Source organism: Narcine bancroftii, chromosome 4, assembly GCF_036971445.1.
Source record: "Narcine bancroftii isolate sNarBan1 chromosome 4, sNarBan1.hap1, whole genome shotgun sequence".
NCBI lineage: Eukaryota > Metazoa > Chordata > Chondrichthyes > Torpediniformes > Narcinidae > Narcine > Narcine bancroftii.
Window position 1 is genome coordinate 134,785,647 of NC_091472.1, and position 23,595 is coordinate 134,809,241.

Consider the following 23,595-nt stretch of genomic DNA (forward strand, 5'->3'; position numbering starts at 1 on the left):
AAGCAGCCAAAAACCAAAAGTATTCAAGAAGCAAAATCTTTGTTGTCCAGTTTAATTCAAAGCACTGCATTTACTAGTTTTTGCGTTGTTGGATGTGCCTGTAGTAAAATGCCCATCTCCCTATTCAAGTGGATAAAAGGAATTCCATGGAAAATGAGCGTGGAGGGACAGGCCGTCCATAGGTTACGAACGGGTTTCATTCCTAAGTCTGTCTTTAAGTCAAATTTGTAGGTAAGTCAGAATGGTTCTTATTTAGTGTCATTTAGTAATAGTATATGGTACAAACTCTTAGTATATATTTTACCTTTCTATGCAAAAAAGAAAAAAAAAATCATGATTAAAAGTTAACTTACTTTCGTTCCATCGATGTCTTGCATACCAGAAGGGGCATTCATGAGCTAACATTATGCGTTTGTGCAAATTGGGGAACAATTTGTTTGTAAGTACGGGTTGTCCGTAAGTTGGATGTTCATAACCTAGGGACTGCTTGTATCTTCTTGGGTATACTATCAAATGTATTATTTAACCTCTGTCCTGAAGATAATGATCATTCTCTCATTTCTAATTCTTTCATTGTATGAACAATTGCAGGAATCGATTTAGACACAAAGATGTCATGAACATTAATTTAAGCAACCAGCTTTTTAGAGGTAAAACATACTAGAAATGCTAAGCAAATCAGGCAGTATTTATTAAGGGAGATAGATATTTCAGTTAGGTCATAGACCTGCAATTTTTTTTTCCCCAAAGAGGTCATCTGGCTTGTTGAGTATTTCCAATCTTTTCTGCTTTTATTTCAAATACGCAGCTTGTGCAGAATTTTTGCATTTCAATGCCTATTAGAAGCATTGGTTGTGAAGGATTTGGCTTGAAGAGCAACTTTCTGCTTTATTCATGCAATGGTCTATTTTATATAAATTTAGAATAAAACAGTAGTGTACAGTACTGAGCCCAACTTCACTCTTCAGCTCTCTGTCTGCGCATCTTAAAATATATTTTAATTTGAAGATTAAGAATCTAAATTTTATATCAATCACCTGGTAAAAGCAGACAATATCACGTTCTGATGCAAGATTCCCAGTTGCCAATCCCAGAACTATTTTTGATGGTCTGTACAAATTCTCAAACTTCATCTGGCTGTCTGCACTTTCCAGAAGATCTTCCAGAATACTTCGGATCAGCTCTTTCATTATTCTCTCAATTTTTCTTGCTTTTTTTTTAATTGCATGGAAAAACATGAGATAGAAAGGTATTTATATTGACATACACCTTAAATATAGTGTAATATCCAATCACTCCCCTCTTCACTGGTTCTAAGTTATGTGGAAGGATTTGATACTGAGAATTAGAAAAAAATTAGGATATGTAACCATAAAATGGAGGAGCAGAATTAGGCCATATGGCCCATTGAGCCTCCTTTGCCTTTCAAATAAAAGGAGAAATAGAGATTGAGAGGGAATTCCAGAGCTAATGCATGTTGATGTTAGGGGAAAAATGAAGAATCCAGGAAATTGGAGGAGCACAGTCTCAGGAAGAGGTTATCATAGGTGAAACTGAGGAGGGGGAAGAATGCATATCACTTTATTCCAACAAGCATTTGAATTGATAATGTACGTCCATTGTTAATGTGACAGTTTTGAAAAAAGACTTTGCCAGGCCATGACCCAAATGGTGTCCATAGTAAACCAATGAGCTTGAAAGAACTGTAAATTAGGTAGCCCTAATGTTATGTGACAGAGGGTGCAAAGATGAAGGGGAAGATAAATCCACAATCTTCTGAGCAGGAGACCTAATACTGTTCTTGTGTTTGGATTAGGAGCCACGACTTCATGGATCATTCTAAAAATAGATTTTAAACATGGGATGGAGGGAGTTAGAAAGACAGCTCAATGTAAGGAATTCTGTTAAGTGTTGAGATGGCCAGTAGCTGTGCCACAGTTGTCTAGAGGATTACTGACATCAGAGTTGTGGAGGGAGAGAGGTATAGACCCTAATATTTTCTACTCTAAAAGGATAGATTCTCTTCAAAGATTTGTTTACCAAGTGCATGCAACAAATGGTTGTTAGGTGCATTAAAGTTCTGTACTGATGGAAGAACAGACAACATTTCATTGCAGTTTCCTTCAAACAACTGGTTTCCTGGGTAACAATTGTGAAGCTTTGATTTCAAATATAGACAATCATAATTCCATTAGACAATCATAATTCCATTATTTGAAAATAAAAATTGAAGAGCATTTCCTTGCATCAGTGAGGCTCAAAATTACTGCCTCAGTCAAAAATTTGTTAGTGAGGTAGAAAAAAAATTCTATTTGCATGTTATTTTGGTGGTGTAGGTAGACAATTTGATGGTTATATGGCAGACTTGCCATGATGCTAATTTCTCCATCGAGTAAGTGGAGTCAACAAAAATGAGAGATAACCACAAAGCTGAGAGGCAAAACTGCTGACACAGAATCTTTAATAGTTTATTTGCATTAGGGCCAAAAGCTGCAAAACGAGATCCCATGATTTTATGTACCAACTTCAGCAATAAAATGATGAAAATACATACGGAAAAACATAGGGCGGCACAGTTGGTGTAGCGGTTAGCGCAGTGCCTTTACACTGCCAGCGGTCAGGACCAGACCTAGGTTTCAATCCCAAGCTATCTGTACAATCTCCCCATTCTCTGCGTAGTTTTCCTCTCACCTGTCAAAAATGTACTGGGGTGTAGGTTAATGGAGTGTAATTTGGGCGGCACGGACAGACTCATAGGGTTGAATTGGCCTGTTATAGTGCTGTTTGTCTAATTTAAATTTAACATCAAGTGGTTAAATGATTGACAACATTCTCTGTGGTGGTCCTACTAAACCATTGCTATGTGGGTGGAAAGAAAAAGTTTGAAAACCACTTTTTTAATCGCACTTAATTGTCTCGTTATGTGCACCGTTTCATAACTCCAAAGGAAATGGGCCAATGACAATTTTTCTCATGCAAAATATTTCAATAACAATTGGGTCTACAGCAGTGATTCTCAACCTTCACTTCCGACTCACATAAGCAATCCCTTACTAATCACAGAGCACCGATGACATTTCTTTGGCTTTGCTTCGCGGACGATGATTTATGGAGGTGTAAATGTCCATGTCAGCTGCAGGCTTGTTTGTGGCTGACAAGTCTGATGTGGGACAGGCAGACACGGTTGCAGCGGAAAATTTGTTGGTTGGGGTTGGGTGTTGGGTTTTTCCTCCTTTGTCTGTGAGTGGAAAGAAAAAGGTTGAGAAGCACTGTACTAAACCCTCCGCCTTTTTCCTTCTGTCTCCTTTCACAGAACCAAAAATCCATTCTCACCTCTCCTCATCATATTCAATTAATACCTTTTGTTGGCCTGAACTCCTACCCTGGCCAATCTTCAGTCTAGTCTGACACCTTCCTGTCCTTTGCTTATTCTTTGACGAAGGGCTCAGGCCCGAAACATTGGTAATTTATATTTCCCTCCAATGGACGCTGAAAGACCAGCTGAGCTCCTCCAGCATTTCTGTACGTTTTTACTACAATCACAGCATCTGCAGACTTTCATGTTTCATTACTAATTTTGACAATGAAACCGGTTGGCAATGTCAGTTGCTCCATTGCTGTTAAAAATGGAATCTATAAGATTGCCGACATCACAAAGTTGTGTAGAATGGATCATACAAAGTGAGTAAAGCTGTTACATTAAAACACAATTTTCCAAAGTAAAAACAAAATGGCTAAAATGATGAAAATTGTCCTTTGTAGGTTAGAGTGTCTGAATGTGATTTGAGATAAAGCTTTTTTTTCTTTAGTGTAAGGTAGTAATTAACAATACTAAAACAAAAATCTTGGCCACAATCACCTTTAACCGTGCATAAGTTTTCTTTGTTTTGTATAATGAATTATAATCTCATGGTTCAAGTTAATTACCACTTTTGAGAAGAGGCAAAACAAATACTGTGAATAAAGAACTGAAAATGGTGGATGTTCTCAACAGGTCAGTCAGTGTCAGTGAATTAAAAAAGGTTAAGATTTCAAATCAATACATTTTCATCAGAATCAGGAAATGTCATAGACAATAAGATTTTAATCAATTGATGGATAAAAAATATGGGATGGAGGAAGGAATGGAAAAAGCTGGCGATAGGAATGGGATTGATTAAACAAATGGGATGAAGGCAAGGAGGTAGACCATGGCAAGTTTAAATGGTTACAGCAGTGCCAAAATTGTGGAGGAAAATATAGGACATCTAGCAAGGATGAAAAGTCTCCCATTGTCCAGGAAAGTTATGAAGAAAGGGAAACCTTACAGACCATCTCAGCGATCATGTACCAATTAAGGATGCGCCATAACTAGACCATACCTAATCTCATCTCAGTGTCATTGTTCCAGACATCCTTCATTACTTGCAATGAATTGCCCAAGGAAGTGGGAATAATTGTTAATATCTAAACATATTACATTAAATGGAAAAGGAGCATTCTTTAGAAAAATTCAGCAGGGAAACAGCATATTTAACCCCTCACATTTCATTAACACCCCCTTCCCCCACCACTGATACTAAAAGCAATTTACCATAGCTATACTTTGGCTTGGCTTCGCGGACGAAGATTTATGGAGGGGGTAAAAGTCCACGTCAGCTGCAGGCTCGTTTGTGGCTGACAAGTCCGATGCGGGACAGGCAGACACAGTTGCAGCGGCTGCAGGGGAAAATAAGATCCAGCTGCGCTGGATGGGTCACGTCTCCAGAATGGAGGACCATCGCCTTCCCAAGATCGTGTTATATGGCGAGCTCTCCACTGGCCACCGTGACAGAGGTGCACCAAAGAAAAGGTACAAGGACTGCCTAAAGAAATCTCTTGGTGCCTGCCACATTGACCACCACCAGTGGGCTGATATCGCCTCAAACCGTGCATCTTGGCGCCTCACAGTTTGGCGGGCAGCAACCTCCTTTGAAGAAGACCGCAGAGCCCACCTCACTGACAAAAGGCAAAGGAGGAAAAACCCAACACCCAACCCCAACCAACCAATTTTCCCCTGCAGCCGCTGCAACCGTGTCTGCCTGTCCCGCATCGGACTTGTCAGCCACAAACGAGCCTGCAGCTGACGTGGACTTTTACCCCCTCCATAAATCTTCGTCCGCTAATTACACTATCAAATAACACATATTTGAGATGAGCAGAGAATCCAGAAGAAAATAACTTGGTCATAGGGTAAACATCCAAACATCAGGTAGCAGCCAAGGTCAGATCAAATGAAGCTGTAAGACAATGGCACTGAGTAACTGGTGTGTAGTAAATTAAAGGCATGTTCCTTTCCATTTGGTTATCAGTGAGTTCCTAGAGGTAGAGAGAAAAGCAGTAGCTCAGGGCTATACTGTATGGAATGGTGTTTGGCAAAACAACTGACCAATGTGTACAATGTCCCTAGTGGAGAGAAGATCACAGGAGGGACAGTTTTGAGGTGGAAGAAATACATGTGATATCTATCAGGAGTGTTGATTTGTACACTCTGTGAATTGTGGTGATTTATAATGTCGGGTTATTATCCTTTCATGTTTGCTCAAGAGATTGCACGAGGTGAAGATTAATTTCCTGGACAAACCTTTATTGTTTGAGTTATAAAACTATTTAAAAAACTTTAAATTCAATACAGCAGTTGGAAATAGGAGGTCATGTGATAAATATTTAGGAACATATCCAATAAAAAATTGCAATCCCATTTTACAAGCTATAGTTCAACTATTTTTAGTCATAGAAAATGAGGCCATTCACCTATTGTATTTAGGCCCATTGAAAAACAGCTTTCTAACCGAAAGACACCACCTGCATTGGTCATGGCTCTGAAGGCTGGTACATTTTAAATGAGATGATGGTTTATGTCTCTGCCACCTTTCAGACAGTGAGCCCTAGATCTTTATATTTTTCTCTGTGTGGGGGAAAAAATCCTATTAGTGTATAATATTTCTATCATTTAAAAAATGATGTTCCCTGGTTTTTGATTTATCTGTTCAGCAAAGAAAACGTTCATATTTACTGAATTTAGACCTTGAATAATTTTATACTCTTGAAGTAACTTCTCTAATGCTCCATTTATCCAATCTGTCCTCAGCTACAACAGTTGTGGCACCATCCACTGAAATTTCCTCTCCACTCTCTTCAATATATAATTATGTCTTTCTTTAATGTGATGACCAGACTGTACAATATTCAAACTGTGGTCAAACCATTGTTTGTACTGTTCAAGCACTACTATTCCATGGCTACTACCCTGATTCTACAAGGTTGAAATTTATTGTCAGAGTAAAGACGTCACATACAACCCTGAGATTCTTTTTTCTGCGGGCCAGACAGAATTCCTAATCACCGGTAACTATAAAGTGTACTCAAGAAGAAATAAATGTAAAGAAACAGTGGAAATTCAGAGGTAAATATTCAATAATAAATCATGAAAGAAGTGAGTATCTTTAAATTAGTCTCTGAGTCTGTTGTTGAGGAGTCTGATGGTTGAGGAGTAGCAGCTATTCCTGAACCTGGAGGTACGAGTCTTGTGGCACCTCTACCTCTCTCCTGATGGCAGCAGCAAGAACAGAGCATGTCCTGGGAGGTGTGCATCCTTGATAATTGTTGCTGCTCTCTCAGGTTGATTGTAGGGATAATTTTGCCAGTGATCTACTTTGCTGTGTCCACTACCTCTTGCAGGGCTTTCTGCTCATATGCATTGGTGCCGTAACAGGCATGATGCAGGTGGTCAACACACTTTCCACCAGATAGCTGTAGAAGTTTGCCAAGGTTTCTGATGATGACTCCTGAGGCAGTAGAGGCACTGATGTACTTTCTTCACAATGGCATTAGTATGTTGGGTCCAGGAAAGGTTCTTGAGATGGTGACTTCTAGGAATTTAAATTTGCTAACCCTCTCCACCTCTGAGCTCCCCATGGTCATTGGATCGTACACCTCTGATTTTCTTCTTCTGAAGTCTACAATCAGCTTCTTGGTTTTGGTGACATTAATTGCGAGATTATTGTAAGTCCACAACCTCATTGACCTAACCTGCTACCTTTACGTTTATGTGATCGAGGGTCCATCGTTTTCCATTTTCTACTTTATTTTCCTTATTCCTTTTATATTTTTTCCTGTCAGCTTGGCAAATCCTACCATTAACAACTTACACAAGCTTAATATCTTAATGAGCTGATCAGTCCCCACTGAGCCACTTTGACTCCTCCTAGCACAGACATTCCCTTTGTCCTACCTACATTGCCTCCAACTCAATATCTTTATGCATCTCTTTCCCAATTCTGTCAAGGGGGTCACAGACCTGAAAACATTTGATCATTTCTCTTTCTCTAGTTGATGTGCCTGAATTCCTGAGATTTTTCAGCATTTTTAAGTTTTATTTAAAATTGTCAGCATCTGAATTGTTTTGGAGAATATTGTTTGATGAAGGATATGGAACAAAGACAGGTTAGTGGTGTTGATGTACAAAGAAGTCATATTCTTAACTAGTGGCAAAGTGCACCCAGGGGACTGAATGGGCTATGGCATTGTAAATAATTTAGTAGAAGCAAGATTAATTTGTTAGTAGTTAAATTAAAGAGTATACATTACAGTAATAATCACAGAAGTAGGGAATAGGTACAATGGCCATTAAAAAATAGTATATACATCTTGGGAAGCAGATTGCTGAACTTAATGTCTTCCATTGAATTTTCAAATTCAAAAGATGTTTAAAAAATCAATTGTGATGTATCAATTTGAAGAAGTAATAGATCTTACTAATGATTAATTATATGGGGATATTCTTTGGCTTGGCTTCGCGGATGAAGATTTATGGAGGGGGTAAATGTCCACGTCAGCTGCAGGCTCGTTTGTGGCTGACAAGTCCGATGCGGGACAGGCAGACACGGTTGCAGGGGAAAATTGGTGGGTTGGGGTTGGGTGTTGGGTTTTTCCTCCTTTGCCTTTTGTCAGTGAGGTGTGCTCTGCGGTCTTCTTCAAAGGAGGTTGCTGCCCGCCGAACTGTGAGGCGCCAAGATGCTCAGTTGGAGGCGAGATCAGCCCACTGGTGGTGGTCAATGTGGCAGGCACCAAGAGATTTCTTTAGGCAGTCCTTGTACCTTTTCTTTGGTGCACCTCTGTCACGGTGGCCAGAGAAGAGCTCGCCATATAACACGATCTTGGGAAGGCGATGGTCCTCCATTCTGGAGACGTGACCACCCTGCGCAGCTGGATCTTCAGCAGCGTGGACTCGATATGGGGATATTACTCTATTATTAACTGTTGCTTGGCCACCGGGACAGTCCCAATTTGTTTCAAGCATAACTTTGGTCCAACTTCTCCCTAAAAAAACCCAACCTCGACCCCACCACACCCAAAAATTACAGACCTGTTTTTAAACTTCCATTCCTGTCAAAGGTCGTCGAAAAAGTTGTTCTTAGTCAATTGTGGCTCTACCTACATCATAAAAACATATCTAAAAGATTCCATTCAGGTTATAAGGCCCGCCATAGCACAGAGTCGGCCTTACTAAGAGTATACAATGACCTGCTCGCGCCACTGACGCGGGGAGCTCCGCCCTTCTAATTCTCCTGGACAGTGCAGCGTTCGATACTGTGGATCATGCAATTCTAATAGATCGCCTCTGGCAGAGGGTTGGGTATCGATAGCATGGCCCTGAACTGTCTAAAACGTTAGTGACTTTCTCCATCAACGTGGGCAAAATTTTCATCCTCTGCTACCCTTTCCTGCAGGGTCCCACAAGTGCTCCATTCTCTTCTTATAAGTGCTTCCCCTCAGCCATATCATCCAAAAATAAGGCTTCTCCTTCCACTGCCACTCAGCTCGATCTCCCCCTGAAGCCCAACGATCAAGCAAAGATGACCAGTCTCAAAGACTGTCAGGAGGACAAAGCGCTGGATGGCTCAAAACTTCCTACAGCTAAACGAAGGGAAATCTGCAATCATCTTAATTGGCCCTTTCAACTCCACCAAAATCATCTCCTATACTCTTGGTAACATCCACCCTCATCAAACCATATGCCAAATCCCTTGGTATGATATTCTATTCTACCTTCAAGTTTGAGAAACAAGTCAATGCAGTAGTAAAAGCTTTTTACAGATCCGCACTATTGCCAAAATCAAATCATTCCTGTCACTGAAAGACCTCAAGAAAGTTATTTATGCCCTCAATTTCTCCCGCTGAGACTATTCTAACTCTATATGTGGGAATTAGTCGGTCGTCATTATCTCATCTGAAATTTGTGCAGAATGCTGCAGCCAGGCTCCTGACAGAAGAGGGACCATATCACTCCTATTCTGGCCTCCCTTCACTGGCTGCCAGGACAGCTCAGAATACATTTTAAATTTCTCCAGTTTGTTTACAAGGCCATTAATGGACTAGCCCCCTCCTACCTCACCACTCCTAAAGCCCTACTCCACTTCAAGACCTTTCAGATCGGCCAATTTAGGGTGCTTGGCTGTTCCGTGCCAAAATCGCAAGTTGAAGTTATATTTTTACTTGCAAGTGTTTTGAGATGATTGTCGATTTTTACCTTGTATGTACAATTCTGAACCTCGGGCACCTGTTTTATACTGCACTTTAAATAGCTGGTTAAGATGTACAGCACTTTGGTCAATGTGAGTTGTTTTAAATGTGCTATATAAATAAACTATTACAATCAGATAAAACAAGTGCAGTTAGTTGTATGGGAAAGGAGAAGATAGATCATTATGGTTTTTTGTTCCATTTTCAAATATATCCTGAAGCCTTTACACTGAAATGTCATAAAATTCACAAGTTAGAAAATTGCCTGCAACCTATTTTTTTAGAACCTAATAATGAGCAAATGAAATTCATCAGAAATAAAGTGCAACTCTATTAAATGTGAAGTGAATGCAAACCTCTTCAAAGGAAGATTGCAAATTGAGTCTTTGGAGTTGGATGACCTTTGAACAGATGGAAGTGGGGTTGGTATTGCCAGGATGCCTGATATCCAGCAATATTTACCAGATGTTTCAATGTTGAGTGGAGAAGCTTTTCTGTTTTATTCAGCAAACAGTCATTTTGGAGAGGAGGAAGATGAAGTAAAAAATTACAACACTGCAAGAATAATAGTTGGGTATAGAAGAAAAAAACATCTCTATTTCTCTTTGAACATTTTATTTTAGGGCCCATGTTTTCTGTGGAAGCCTTATGGAGAGGCCATTCTTCTAATTAATCATGATGTTGACAAAGTTTTTGGGAGTTCCATGCAATATAACCATATTACCATTTACAGCACAGAAACAGACCAGTTTGGCCCTACTAGTCCATGCTGAACATCATCTCTCACCTAGTCCCACTGATCGGCATTTGGCCCATAACCTTCCACACCTCTCCCGTCCATATACCTATCCAACTTATCCTTGAATATTAACATCAATCTTGCTTCTTCCACCACTGCCAGAAGTTCATTCCATACCCCTGTGTGAAGAAATTTCGCCTTGTGTTTCCCTTAAACTTCTCCCCTTTTACTCTCAATCCATGCCCTCGTGTTTGAATGCCCCCCCACTCTCAGTGGAAAAAGCCAATCCACATTGACTCTATCCGTCCCCCTTATAATTTTGAATACCTCTATCAAATCCCCCTCAACCTTCTACACTCCAGAGAATAAAGTCTCAGCCTGCTCAACCATTCCCTGTAACTCAAACCCTGAAACTCCAACAACATTCTGGTAAATCTCCTCTGCACACTCTCTGTACTGTTTATATTTTTCCTGTAATTCGGTGACCAAAATTGCACACAATATTCCAAATTCGGCCTTACCAATGCCTTATACCATTTCAACATAACATCCCATTTCCTGTGTTCTATACTCTGATTTATGAAAGCTAACATACTAAATGCCTTCTTCACCACCCTACCCACATGTGATTCAACTTTCAGAGAATTATGTACCATGACTTCCAAATCCCTTTGTTCCATTGCACTCCTCAATTGTCTACCATTTAACATGTATGTCCTATTTTGATTAGTCCTACCAAAATGTAGCACTTCAAATTTATCAGTATTTAACTCCATCTGCCATCTTAAAGCACGCTCTTCTAACTGTCCTATATCACCCTGTAAGCTTTGATAATCTTCCTCACTTCACATCACTACCAACCTTTGTATCATCTACAAATTTACTAATCCAATTTGCCACCCTATCATCTAGATCGTAAATATATGTACAAAAAGGACGGGTTGCATTTGAACCCCAGGGGGACCGGGATTCTGGCAGGGACGTTTGCTAGGGTTACTCAGGAGACTTTAAACTAGAATGGCTGGGGGAAGGGAACCAAATGAAGGAGAACAGCAAGGAGCAGGTTAGAGTGCAATCAGAGAAAGCTTGTAGACAGTGTTTGAGGGGGGAAAGGCAGGTGATAGAAAAGGGGGATACTCTATATGAAGATGGACAGAGGTCGATTGCAAAAGATCATAAGAGAGGTGTTGGTAAAGATAGGGGCCTACAGGAAGTAAAAAGTGGGAAATCTCTAAAATGCATATATTTTAATGCTAGGAGCATTGTAAGGAAGGTGGATGAGCTGAAGGTATGGATTGACACTTGGAAGTATGACGTGGTAGCGATTAGTGAATTGGTTACAGGAGGGATGTGACTGGCAGCTAAATATTCCTGGATTTAGTTGCTTTAGGTGTGATAGAACTGGGGGGGTGTGGCAAGAGGGGGTGGGGTTGCACTACTTGTTAGAGAAAATATTACAGCAGTGCTTGGTGCGATAGAATAGAAGGCTCGTCCAGGGAGGCTATTTGAGTGGAATTGAGGAATGGGAAAGGGGAAGTTACAATTATAGGGGTGTATTATAGACCACCGAATGGGGAACATGAATTAGAGGAACAAATTAGTAGGGAGATAGCAGATATTTGTAATAAGCACAGGGTAGTGATTGTGGGGGATTTTAATTTTCCGAATATTGATTGGGAAACCCATTCCATGAAAGGGCTGGATGGGTTGGAGTTTGTAAAATGTGTGCAGGATAGCTTTTTACATCAATACGTGGAGGTACCAACTAGAGAGGGAGCTGTGTTGGATTTACTGTTGGGGAATGAGATGGGTCAGGTGACAGAGGTATGTGTGGGGGAGCACTTCGGGTCCAGTGATCTTAGTGCCATTAGCTTCAAGGTAATTATGGAAAAGGATCGGTCTGGGCCCAGAGTTGAGATTTTTGAGTGGGTAAAAGCTAGGTTTGAGGAGATGTGAAAGGATTTTACAAGGGGTGGATTGGGACAATTTGTTTTATGGGAAGGATGTAATAGAGAAATGGAAGGTCTTTTAAAGGAGAGGTTTTAAGAGAACAACATCTTTATAAACCTGTTAGGTTGAAAGGGAAGGTCAAAAGTTTGAGAGAGCCGTGGTTCTCAAGGGATATTGGAAACTTGTTTCGAAAAAAGAGGAAGTACTACAATAAATATAAAAAAAAGGGGAAAAAAGGAGATGTTTGGGTACTATATTGAATGTAAAAAGAACTTAAGAAAGAAATTAGAAAAGCTAAAAGAAGGTATGAGATGGCTATAGCAAGCAGAGTGAACGTAAATCTGAAAGGTTTCTACAAATATGTAAATAGCAAAAGGAAAGTGAGAGACAAAATTAGTCCAACAGAGAATCAGAAAGGACAAATGTGTGTGGAGCTAAAAGATGGGGGAGGTCTTGAACAATTTATTTTCTTCAGTATTTACTGAGGAGAAGGATATTGAACTGCGCAGGGTAAAGGAAGTAAAGGGGGTAAATATGGAGACTATAGTGATTAAGAAAGAGGTAGTACTGAAACATATAAAGGTGGATAAGTCTCCAGGACCTGACAGGATTTTCCCCAGGACCTTGAGAGAAGTTAGTGAGGAAATAGTGGAGGCTCTGGCAGTGATTTTTCAAATGTCATTAGAGACGGGTATAGTGCCGGAAGATTGGCGTGTTGCGCATGTGGTTCCTTTGTTTGAAAAGGGTTGGCAATTATCGGCCTGTAAGTTTGATGTCTGTGGTAGGTAAATTGATGGAAGGCATTCTTACAGATAGTATATATAAGTATATGGAGGGACAGGGTCTGATCAGGGACACTCAACATGGATTTGTGCGTGGAAGGTCGTGTTTGACCAATCTTGTTGAATTTTTTGAAGAGATGTCTAGGAATGTTGATGAGGGTAGAGCAATGGATGTTGTCTATATGGGTTTCAGTAAGTCCTTCGATAACGTTCCACATGGGAGGTTAGTTAGGAAGGCTAAGTCCTTGGGTATTAATTTTGAGATAGCCAAATGGATTCAACAGTGGCTGGAAGGAAGGTGCCAGAGAGTAGTAGTAGATAATTGTTTGTCAGGATGGAGGCCGGTGACAAGAGGTATACCTCAGGGTTCGGTATTGGGACCATTGCTGTTTGTCATAGATATTAATGATCTGGAGGATGGGGCAGTAAATTGGATTAGTAAGTATGCAGATGATACTAAAATAGGGGGAATTGTGGATGATAAAAAGAGTTTTTAAAGATTGCAGAGGGATTTAAACTGCTTAGAGGGATGGGCAGAAAGATCGCAGATGGAGTTTAATGCTGATAAGTGTGAGGTGCTTCATTTTGGAAAGATTAATCAAAGCAAGACATGTGGTAAATGGGAGGGCATTGAAGAATGCAGTGGAGCAGAAAGATTTAGGAATAATGGTGCATTGTTCCCCGAAGGTAGGAGTGCATGTGGATAGGGTGGTGAAGAAGGCCTTTAGTATGCTTGCCTATATAAATCAGTGCATAGAATATAGGAGTTGGGAAGTAATGATGAAATTTTACAAGGCATTTGTGAGGCCAAATTTAGAGTACTGTGTGCAGTTCTGGTCACCGATTTATAGGAAGGATATTAACAAAATAGAGAGAATGCAGAGAAGATTGACAAAAATGTTGCCTGCGTTTCAGCATCTGGAAATCAAGGAGAGATTGGGCAAATTAGGTCTTTATTCCTTGGAACGTAGAAGGCTGAGAGGGGATTTTTAGAGGAGTTTAAGATAATGAGAGAGACAGATAGAGTTGAAGTGGAAAGGCTTTTCCCATTGACAGTAGGAGAGATGGATACAAGAGGTCATGGGTTGAGAGTTGACGGGCAAAGGTTTAGGAGTAACATGAGTGGTTACTGTGTGGAATGGGCTTCCGGGAAAGGTGGTATATGCGGTGTCAATTTTGTCATTTAAGAAAGAGTTGGATAAGTATATGGATGCGAGAGGGGTGGAGGCATATGGGCAGAGTGCTGGTAAGTGGGATTAGAGGAGGGTACTTGGATCAGTGCGGACTAGAAGGGCCAAATTGGCCTGTTTCCGTGCTGTAATTGTTATATGGTTATATATATGACAAACAGCAGTGACCAAGTACCGATCCACTTTCGACAAGCAATTTTCCACCACTACTCTCTGGCATTTTCCATCCAACCATTGTTGAATCCATCTCATTACTTCATCATTAATACCTAATGCTTCCACCTTCCTTACTAACCTCTTATAGGGAACTTATCAAAATCCTTACTAAAGTCGAAATAGACAACATCCATAGCCTTCCCCTCATCAACCTTTTAAGTAACCTCGAAAAACTCTATAAGATTATTTAGACATGATCTACCATGTACAAATCCATGCTGACTACCCTAAATCAATCTGTCTTTCCAAATAGCTGCATATACCATCTCCAAGAACACTTTCCATTAATTTACCCACCACTGATGTCAGACTTAGAGGCCTATAATAACCAGGTTTACTTTTGGATCCTTTTTTGAACAGCGGAACAACATAAGCCACCCTCCAGTCCACAGTGACATTTTAAATTTTTCTGTCAACGCCCCCACTATTTGTTCACTAACCTCCCTCAGGGTCCTAGGGAATATTCTGTCAGGTCCTGGAGATTTATCCACCTTGATCTTTTTCAATATAGCCAACACTACCTTCTCATTAATTCTTATATTATCCATAAGCTCCCTACCATATTTCTTCACTTCAACTGGCTTAATATTCTTTTCCTTAGTATAACTGAAGAAAAAAACTCATTTAAAGTTTCACCCATCTCCTCTGGCTTCTCACAGAGCCTACCCCCTTCATCTTCAAGGGGTCCAATTTTACCCCTCACTACCCTTTGGATTTATTTTTACGTTTTTTGCCTAAGCAGCTTCATATCTTCTTTTAGCCGTTCAAATTTCCTTCTTAAGATTTTTTTAAAACTCTCCTTATATTCCTCAAGCAGTTCATCCCTTCCTTGATGTTTATACCTGTTTATACACATCCCTCTTCCTCTGAACCAAGTTCCCAAAATCTTTTGAAAACCAAGGTTCCTACAGTTTCTAACCTTTCCTTTAATCCTCACGAGGACATTCCAACTCTGCACTCTCAGAACTTCTCCTTTGAATATCCTCCATTTATTAGCTATATTTTTCCGTGAAAATATCTTATCCCAATCCACACCCTCCAAACTTCTCTCATCCTCTCGACATTTTCTTTCTTCCAATCAAGAATCTCAACCTTTGACCCACCTCTATTCTTTTTCATTACTAGCCTAAAACTAATAGTATTGTGATCACTAGACCCAAAGTGTTCCCCAACACAAACCGCTGTCACCTAACCTACCTCATTCCCTAATAGGAGATCCAATACTGCTCCTTCTCAAGTTGGTGTTTCCACTTATTGATTAAGAAAACTTTCCTGAACACATGTAACAAACTCTGCCCCATCCAGCTCCCTTAATGTATGGGTGTCCCAGTTAATGTTCGGAAAGTTGAATTCTCCCACAATTACCACCTTATGTTTATTACACATATACACAATCTCCTTACAAAGTTGGTCCTCTAATTCCCTCAGTCCATTTGGTGGTCTATAATACACTCCTATTAATGTTTTCATGACTCTGCCATTCCTCATTTCCACCCAAATAGCCTCGCTGGACGATCCCACCAAACCATCCTGTCATAGCACTGCTGTAATGTTCTCACTAATAAGCAATGCAACTCCTCTACCTTTTATCCCCCCTGTTCTGTCATGCCTAAAACAACAGAATCTTGGAATATTTAACTGCCAAACATGCCCTTCCGGCAACCAAGTTTCACTGATGGCCACAATATCATATTTCCATGTGGCCATCCATGCCTCATTCTCCTTACTTACTATGCTCCTTGCATTAAAATATATGCACTTGAGAGACTGACCTCCATATATACTCCTTTTGTTACCAACTACCTTTACCTTCTTCCCTCCTTCATTTATATTTTCATTCTGTTCCCTCCATTCCTTCCAATCTAGATGTTCTTCCTCCCTACTCTGTACTCTCATTCTGATTCCCAGCCCCCTTAACAACTAATTTAAACCCTCCCCAACAGCTCTAGCAAATCTGGCCACCAGGATATTGGTCCCCCTCCAGTTCAAGTGTAGCCCGTCCTTTTTGTACACCAGCTCCTGAGCCACACATTCATCCTCCACAACTTCCTATTTCTACCCTCACTTGCACGTGGCACAGGCAGCAATCCCGAGATGGCCACCATTGAGGTCCTGCTTTTCAACTTCATTCCTAACTTTATGTAATCCCTTCTCAGTACCTCATTTCCACTTCTAACAATGTCATTGATCCCCACATGGACCACGACTTCTGGCTGCTCCCCCTCCCCCTCCAGAATGCTGTGGATTTGATCAGAGACACCCTGACCCTGGCACCTGGGAGGCAACATGCCAACCGGGATCCCTGATTTCATCCAGCAAACTTCTTATCTGTTCCCCTAACCAGCAAGTCCCCAACTACAATAGCCCTACTCTTTCCCCCCCTTCCCTTCTGAGCCAAGAGTCCAGCCCCTGTGCCAGAGACCCGACCTCCATGACTTGACCCCTGTAGTATCCAAAGCAGTATACTTGTTGTTGAGGGGAATAGCCACAGGGGTACTCTGCACTGCCTGTCTCCCCCCCCCCCCCCCCCCACCCTTTCCCTTTCCTCACAGTCACCCATTTCCCTGACTCCTGCCTGATGGGAGTGACTTCCTCCCCACAACTTCTATCTATCCTGCTATTATCCCTCCAAGAAAAAAAACCTGAGCATCACTGTAATATTGGGATCCCTGACCAATTTTATTCTTAATTGACTCAAGAACACGAAGACCTGTTGTGTTTCCCCCTCCAGTACAGTGCCTGATCCTGTTGATCTGATATTGAACCTATTTATGAATCTCATTCTATCAGGTAATTTTTAAATTGTTGACCCATTTTGGGAGCTAATTTAAAATCAGGTGCACAGAAAATGTCAGATGTTGCAAATTTGTTAGGAAAGAATGATGGTATCCTGTTAGAACTAGAGTTTATCTATATAAAATAAAATCTACAAAATTCCATGAAAAATCACCAAATTTGAAACACATATTTAACAGTAAAACAAGAATGCATTTTACTTTTATTGCAGAAATATATTTGGAAGATTGCTACAGTTACCTCAATAGTGGAAGTGAATTAATTTTATTCTGTTATATTCCTACAGTGTACCGTTTACTAAGCTACTGCTTCTGTCATGACAATATATTTACTTTGCTTGTCAACGTTGCATGGTTAGTTGTCCTCAGCAGCCGCCTGGAAGAACAGCTGGGTACCATTCGATACCTCTATATCTCCATCATTTTTGCTGCCTTTTCTGCATTTATTTACCTGCTTTTGGGCAAACTATTAAGATTTGAAGAAGCACCTGTGTGTGGTTTCACAACTGTTCAATTTGCTATGGTGACACTAAGCTGCTATAGTCCTGAAATGAAACGGATCTTCACTGTAGCAGGGATTAATGCTGCAGCAGTACCGTGGCTACTACTCCCAGTTGCCTACCTTCTTATATCAAGTTCATCTGTACTTCTCCATATTTGTGGAGTTATTGTTGGTTTGCTGTGTATCCTTTCTGGTGGTACAGGAATTTAGCTTCCTTTAGCTTTCAATTTGTTAAAAGATGTGCATTTGGACTTAAAAGATATCCCAAAGTGCTCTATGGCTAATGGCATACTTCAAAACTGCAGACCCTGTTATATCAAAGAAAATCTTGCAACCAACATATAAACAGCTGGTTTAACCCAATTTCTTTTAGTAATGTGAAACGAGGGATCAGTATTGACCTTGACATCAAGGATAACTTGCCTGCTCTGTTTCCAGGGAATTAATTACATTCACCTGATGGGGCAGATGAGACCTGGGTTTAATATTTCATCTGAAAGATGGTACCATCAGTGGAGTAGTACTTCTCTCAATACTGCACCAGAACTTTGCTCTAGATTTTTGCACACACCTCTCCAGAGTTTTACTTGAAGCTGAACTCTTCTGAACCAGTGGTAGGACTGCTACCCTCAGAGCTACAATGACTAGCAAAGGCTAACAACATATGTTCAAAGGGTTCTAGGTTTTATTCTTAGTCAAGGGCTTTTAAAATATATCCTATGGGGATGTAAACACTTGTTGCTATTAAAGTATAGTTTTAATTTCAATTTACTCAAGTATCATACATCATAACATATTCTATGATCCAAGAATAGGCTGCACATTATTTTTGTACATGTTTATTTTAAATATAGGTAAACAAGAAAATCTGCAGATGTTGGGGTCTAGTGGGGTACACAAAAGTGCTGGAGAAACTAAACAGGTCACACAGCAAACAGAGAAACTAAAAGACAGTCGATGTTTTGGAAGGGAATGGAACACAGGGCTAACAGATAAGATTGGGAGGGTAGAAGAGAAAGAAGCTGAGAAGTGATGGGGAGAAGGCTGAGAAAGATAGCTGTCTGATAGGAGGATGGAGGGAAGGGGATGTGGAACTGGAGGAAGGGATGAAAGGAAAGAGAGACTCCAGGAGGAGGTTAACAGAAATTGATATTGATGCTATCTGGTTGGAGAGCTGAGACAGAATGGAAGTTGTTCCTTCAATTTTATTCCACATATATTTCTCCACCCCCCAAAAAAAAAATTGTGGTGGCTCCTTGTTAGAAGAATTAGGATATGTTTTTGAAATATTTTGAATGATACCTGAGTAATAATCATCCAGCATAGAAACAGGCCCTTCAGCCCAGATTCCCATTCTGACCATCAAACACCCAATCCATACTAATCGCATTTACCAACACTTAAATTGGAGCAAATTGTCTGGTCCCTTTTGTGTGACTATGACTTGGAGGGTGGAGAGAGAGAGAGAGAGAGAGATGTCTCTTGACAAATATGCCTCACCCACTCAGTGTTTCCAACATTTTCTACTTAATTTTAGATTTCCAGCATCTTCAGTTATTTTTGATTTTCATGTTACCTGATTACTTTCTGACTGAATATTTCCTCTAATCAAGTATATTTTTCTTTTATTTTATCCAATGATTATTAGATGTTTAGTTTTGCTGTTACATTCAATGGGTATGTTAAATCCATGAAATCAGAGTTACATTAAATGCAAATAAGAGATTTAAATTTAGATGTTAAGGGTCTACTTCACTTACTTCACTTCACTTACTTTGAATTACCTTGACAATTTTATTCAGATAGTTATAGGTTTTTAGCTTGGTTGGAGTTGCCAGACTTTGTGATAGAATATATTGAAAGACTGGCTCTTTGTAGGTTTCTCCAACGTATTTCTTGGATACCATTCATCTTCTCTCCAGCACAATATCACCTTCCTGTTAGAAGAAAAACAGAAAGGTGAGCAAAGCACTTAGTTATATAAAACTTTATCTGTTTACAATATTACAGTAAATATGTTGCAAAAGTAACATTTTCCTCTCTTATCTTCAATTTATGTTTCTCTCTTGCTATTGGACTTTGAATTAGACCGTGCTAGCAACTCTTGTTGATGGTAATCTTTTCACATCAATGTTTTTTGTCACTCGATGAGTCTAGCTATCTTCACGGTTCCCCTTGCTCAACTATCTCAAGAAATAAAGTTGGCCATGAGTGACGACTGGGCCTCAGGCAGACGGCCTGCTCCCTGATGACTTTTTGACAACTTTGAATAATTAAAACAACATACCTCTGATGATCAGGCATTTTAAAAACTATTAAAATGGATTTTATAACAGTAAAATATAGCATAAACAAAAATAATAAATCAACTTGTGAGAGATGGGAAAATTGATCTAAAATTATGAACATGGAAGAAACTAAAGTTCATCAGTAAATGGCTGTAACCAGTACAAACAGGATAAGCTTGGGGGTTAGGATGCAGGAAAGCAGAGTCAGCACGATTAACATAAGAATCTTCTAGTCTTTGTGACAAGACCATAAGACTAAGATAAGGAGTGGTAAGGAACAATAGAATGTAGGAAGTTGAGGTAGTCTGGATCAGATAAGGGTCTCCTAGCCCTGGACAGAAGTACCAAGTCCTACATATCTAATTAGCTAACCATACACAGATTTATACATATGAAATTAGCCAACCCTAGATAGAATGAGTCAACTCTGCATATCAAGAGACTGTAGCCCCGAGAATCAGGAAGGTGTGAATAAGGACAATAACATGAAGGGACACCGACAGGATACCCCCTGGTCCTCCAAGTATACTGAAATTGCACGTAGGCAGGCAGGATTGCCTAATGCCAAACCTCTCCATCAGGAGGCAGAAGAATGTAAGGGGGAGGGTATTCCTATACTGAAATCAACTGTATAAAAGTTGGTGAGCCCCAGTGTATGTGTGTATTCCCAGGGTAAGGGGAAGCACCCAACTTTGCATTGTTGTAGTAATAAATGTTCTTTGTTCTCAATTTTTGTCTCGAGCAATTTCTTTAAAGGTACTTTAATTTCTAACAAACTTGAAAGCAGCTCCAGGTGCTTTCAGTAAATAAAAAGCACCACTCGCCTACACACACCTTTCCATTCAAGGTTAGCAACCCCATTCAAATGATGATGGGCATGCTATGCAAGTCCACCAATTTGAGGGTAAAGTGGAAGTGCTGTATCTGATGTGCGTCGTGTCCCTCAACTCTGGACTCAGCATTAACCACCCAGTGGAGTGCTAGCCTTCAGCTCATTCAGGTTTACCATGCTGCAGTGCGCTAGTGTAGAATCCAAGCAGCAAAATAGGCTGCTTACAGCATTATCTGGAGATTCTGTGAAGAACTGCCATTCCAATAATGTCAAAACTGCATTTTATTTACTACAGATTTATTTAAGTGTGAGATTCACTTTGTTAGATAATGTAAATGGGAAATCTAACCCCTTATGATATTCAAACAAGCTGCATGTTGGTTGATTAAAGCTATTAGATTTCTCCAATTGGTTTCTTGGAAAATAAACTATTTTTAAAAAAAGAACATCCCTGAGGCTGCTACAATTTTGTTCCTATACCCATTTTACTCATAGCCCAGCTGTAGATCTTCACATCATGACACAGGGTTGGTCAACAGGATTCTGATAGCACATCATGTGAATATGAGATGCAATTTAGTTCCAATCCTGTCCTTATCTCTGGTGTTCAAAACTTACAGGATAAGCCAAATGTCAAGTTCTAACCTGGAAAAATTTAACTAACTAACAGTTGTGTGATGAAAGGTATTTGCATAGATGTATGGACTGGCCAGTTTGAACCTCCCTGACCTTCCTAACCCCTCCCTTGGCTCCTCCCCAGATTATTTCCCAATAAAGGCTGGCGGGCCCAGACTTGCCTCTGATTGCTCCTGTACCTGGAACCTGGCCAAATAGAGTATGAGTAATGCTCAGGTTTTTGGGAATTAAAGCCGTTTAATCATTCCTTCATATCGACGTGATTATTGTGTGCACCACAAGTTGTTAGTCTGTTGAGCTACAGTTTTTCCTCAGACACTTGCAGCATGGGCAACTTTGGAAATCCAAATTAGCTGGAGGTTGATGGGCATGAATCTGCCCTCTTGCTCGACTGCTAGAGTGACCATTGAGTATAGCGGCAGAGTGGAATGCCAAAAAGAATGGCCGTATGCTCTTTATGTTTGTTCCAGGATTAACTGTTGAGTACATGGTTTGGTATTGCCAAGGTTTGAGAAAAGGTAAATGCAGGTAAGTGTTTGAATTTTTAAAAAGTTCAATTATTTTATTCACTTGTTGCTATTGTATTTTTAAAAATAGTAATTCTCTTTGAAATGTTAATTAACTTTTAAAGCCTAATTAAATCTGTTTGAATGGTTTGTGAATCATCTATCAATGATGAGATGTCAAAATCTTTAGGAGTCCTGTGGGATGGGACTTTAACAGTATTCATAGCTGTGATACCATTTTGCTCCACTGGATAATTTTTGGCTGTGAATAGTCAGCTAGTTCTGCTCTTCATACTTGGAAAATATCTGAGTGGGAAGATCTCTTAATTGCCACTCTGTTCAGTGGGCAGGGCAGCCCAATGCTGGTCAAAGAAAATCATCTGGGTGTCAGAATGGGGGTTAGATACAGTCATGGAACAATTGGTGGAACCTCTGCATGGCTTATGTTTGGAAATACAGCATTTTTATTCTTGATGTTGTAGTTTTCTTTTTCTGGATTGTAGCCAGAACAGTGGTTCCAGATTAGCATGTGCTATTGTAATGTTTTACTGTGGAGCAAGGGAACACAAATGCATTATTCAATTACATCATGCAACTTGTTTATAACTCCCATTGTGCCTTCATTGCAATGACACTACAGCATTACTGATCCCAAAACGCACTCATTGTAAAGGTCAAAACCACGAGACAATGACAGTGTAGAATTTCGCTCACTGGTCTGCTTTCAGAATGAAATACATTTAATTACACGATGATGTGTGGGCTTCACTCCTGGTAAGAGATTGAAAATATAAACATTTTGTCTGCTAAATTTTAACACAGGGTAGAATCTAATTGTATCAGGAAAGATGAATTCTTTTGATGATAAACAGGTTATTGATAACTTGATGTTATTTGATAGCACTGTCATTGATTCCTTGAAGGAGAGTAGACTGATAAAGGTGGCAATTGGTTAGGTCAGATTTGTCTTGCTTTTTCGAGGGGCCATATTATTGTTAATCCCATAAAATTGGGTGGTTGGCAGTGTTTTAACTGTGCTGGAATTAACTATCTAGAGACGCAGCCAGTTCTGAGAAGTAACTTCAGTACTACGATTGGGGATTCTCTTTGACCAATCTGATTGAATTGTTCAGACCACTATTGATGGGGGCAGTGTGGTTGATGGTCCACATGGATATCAATACAAAGTCACATGTAGGAGACTGGTTCCAGAAATTAGTGCCTCATGGAATTCAGGGTGTTGGCAAATTGGATCCAAAATTGGTTTGGTAATAGGAGAAAGATGGTGATAGTGAAATCATGTCTTTGTAAATCTGCCACCAGTGGTGTAGCACGGGGATCAGAGATAGGATTCTTAGTTACGGACACAAATAATACGGATGTGAATGTCGGCTATACCGTGCACTGAGTACAAATTGTGCATGGCATAAAAATTAATGCTGTCACTGATTGTGAGGAGGATAATCTAGGGTATCAAGATAGAATTGATGAATTGGTAATTTGGACAGAGCTGTGGAATTTATTACTGATAAGTGTGAGGTGATGCATTTGAGGAAGATTAATAAGGCTAGGGCATAGTGAAAAATAGGGTTCTTATAATAGTGAGTAAGAGGGAT

At 40.0% G+C, this 23,595-nt stretch overlaps 1 protein-coding gene across 3 annotated transcripts in view; it reads left to right on the top strand.

The window, feature by feature from the left end:
* Nucleotides 1-23,595, top strand: part of rhbdd3 (rhomboid domain containing 3) — a 32,984-nt gene that overhangs the window by 2,301 nt on the left and 7,088 nt on the right. For 2 of the 3 annotated variants that reach the window (XM_069932908.1, XM_069932909.1), the window contains exons 2-3: nt 17,503-17,898; nt 19,520-19,676. The exons of the other annotated variant lie outside the window; for it this stretch is intronic. In XM_069932908.1, the coding sequence (XP_069789009.1) occupies nt 17,503-17,898; nt 19,520-19,676 (553 nt within the window). The remainder of the gene's footprint in view (nt 1-17,502; nt 17,899-19,519; nt 19,677-23,595) is intronic. 3 annotated transcript variants of the gene reach the window in all.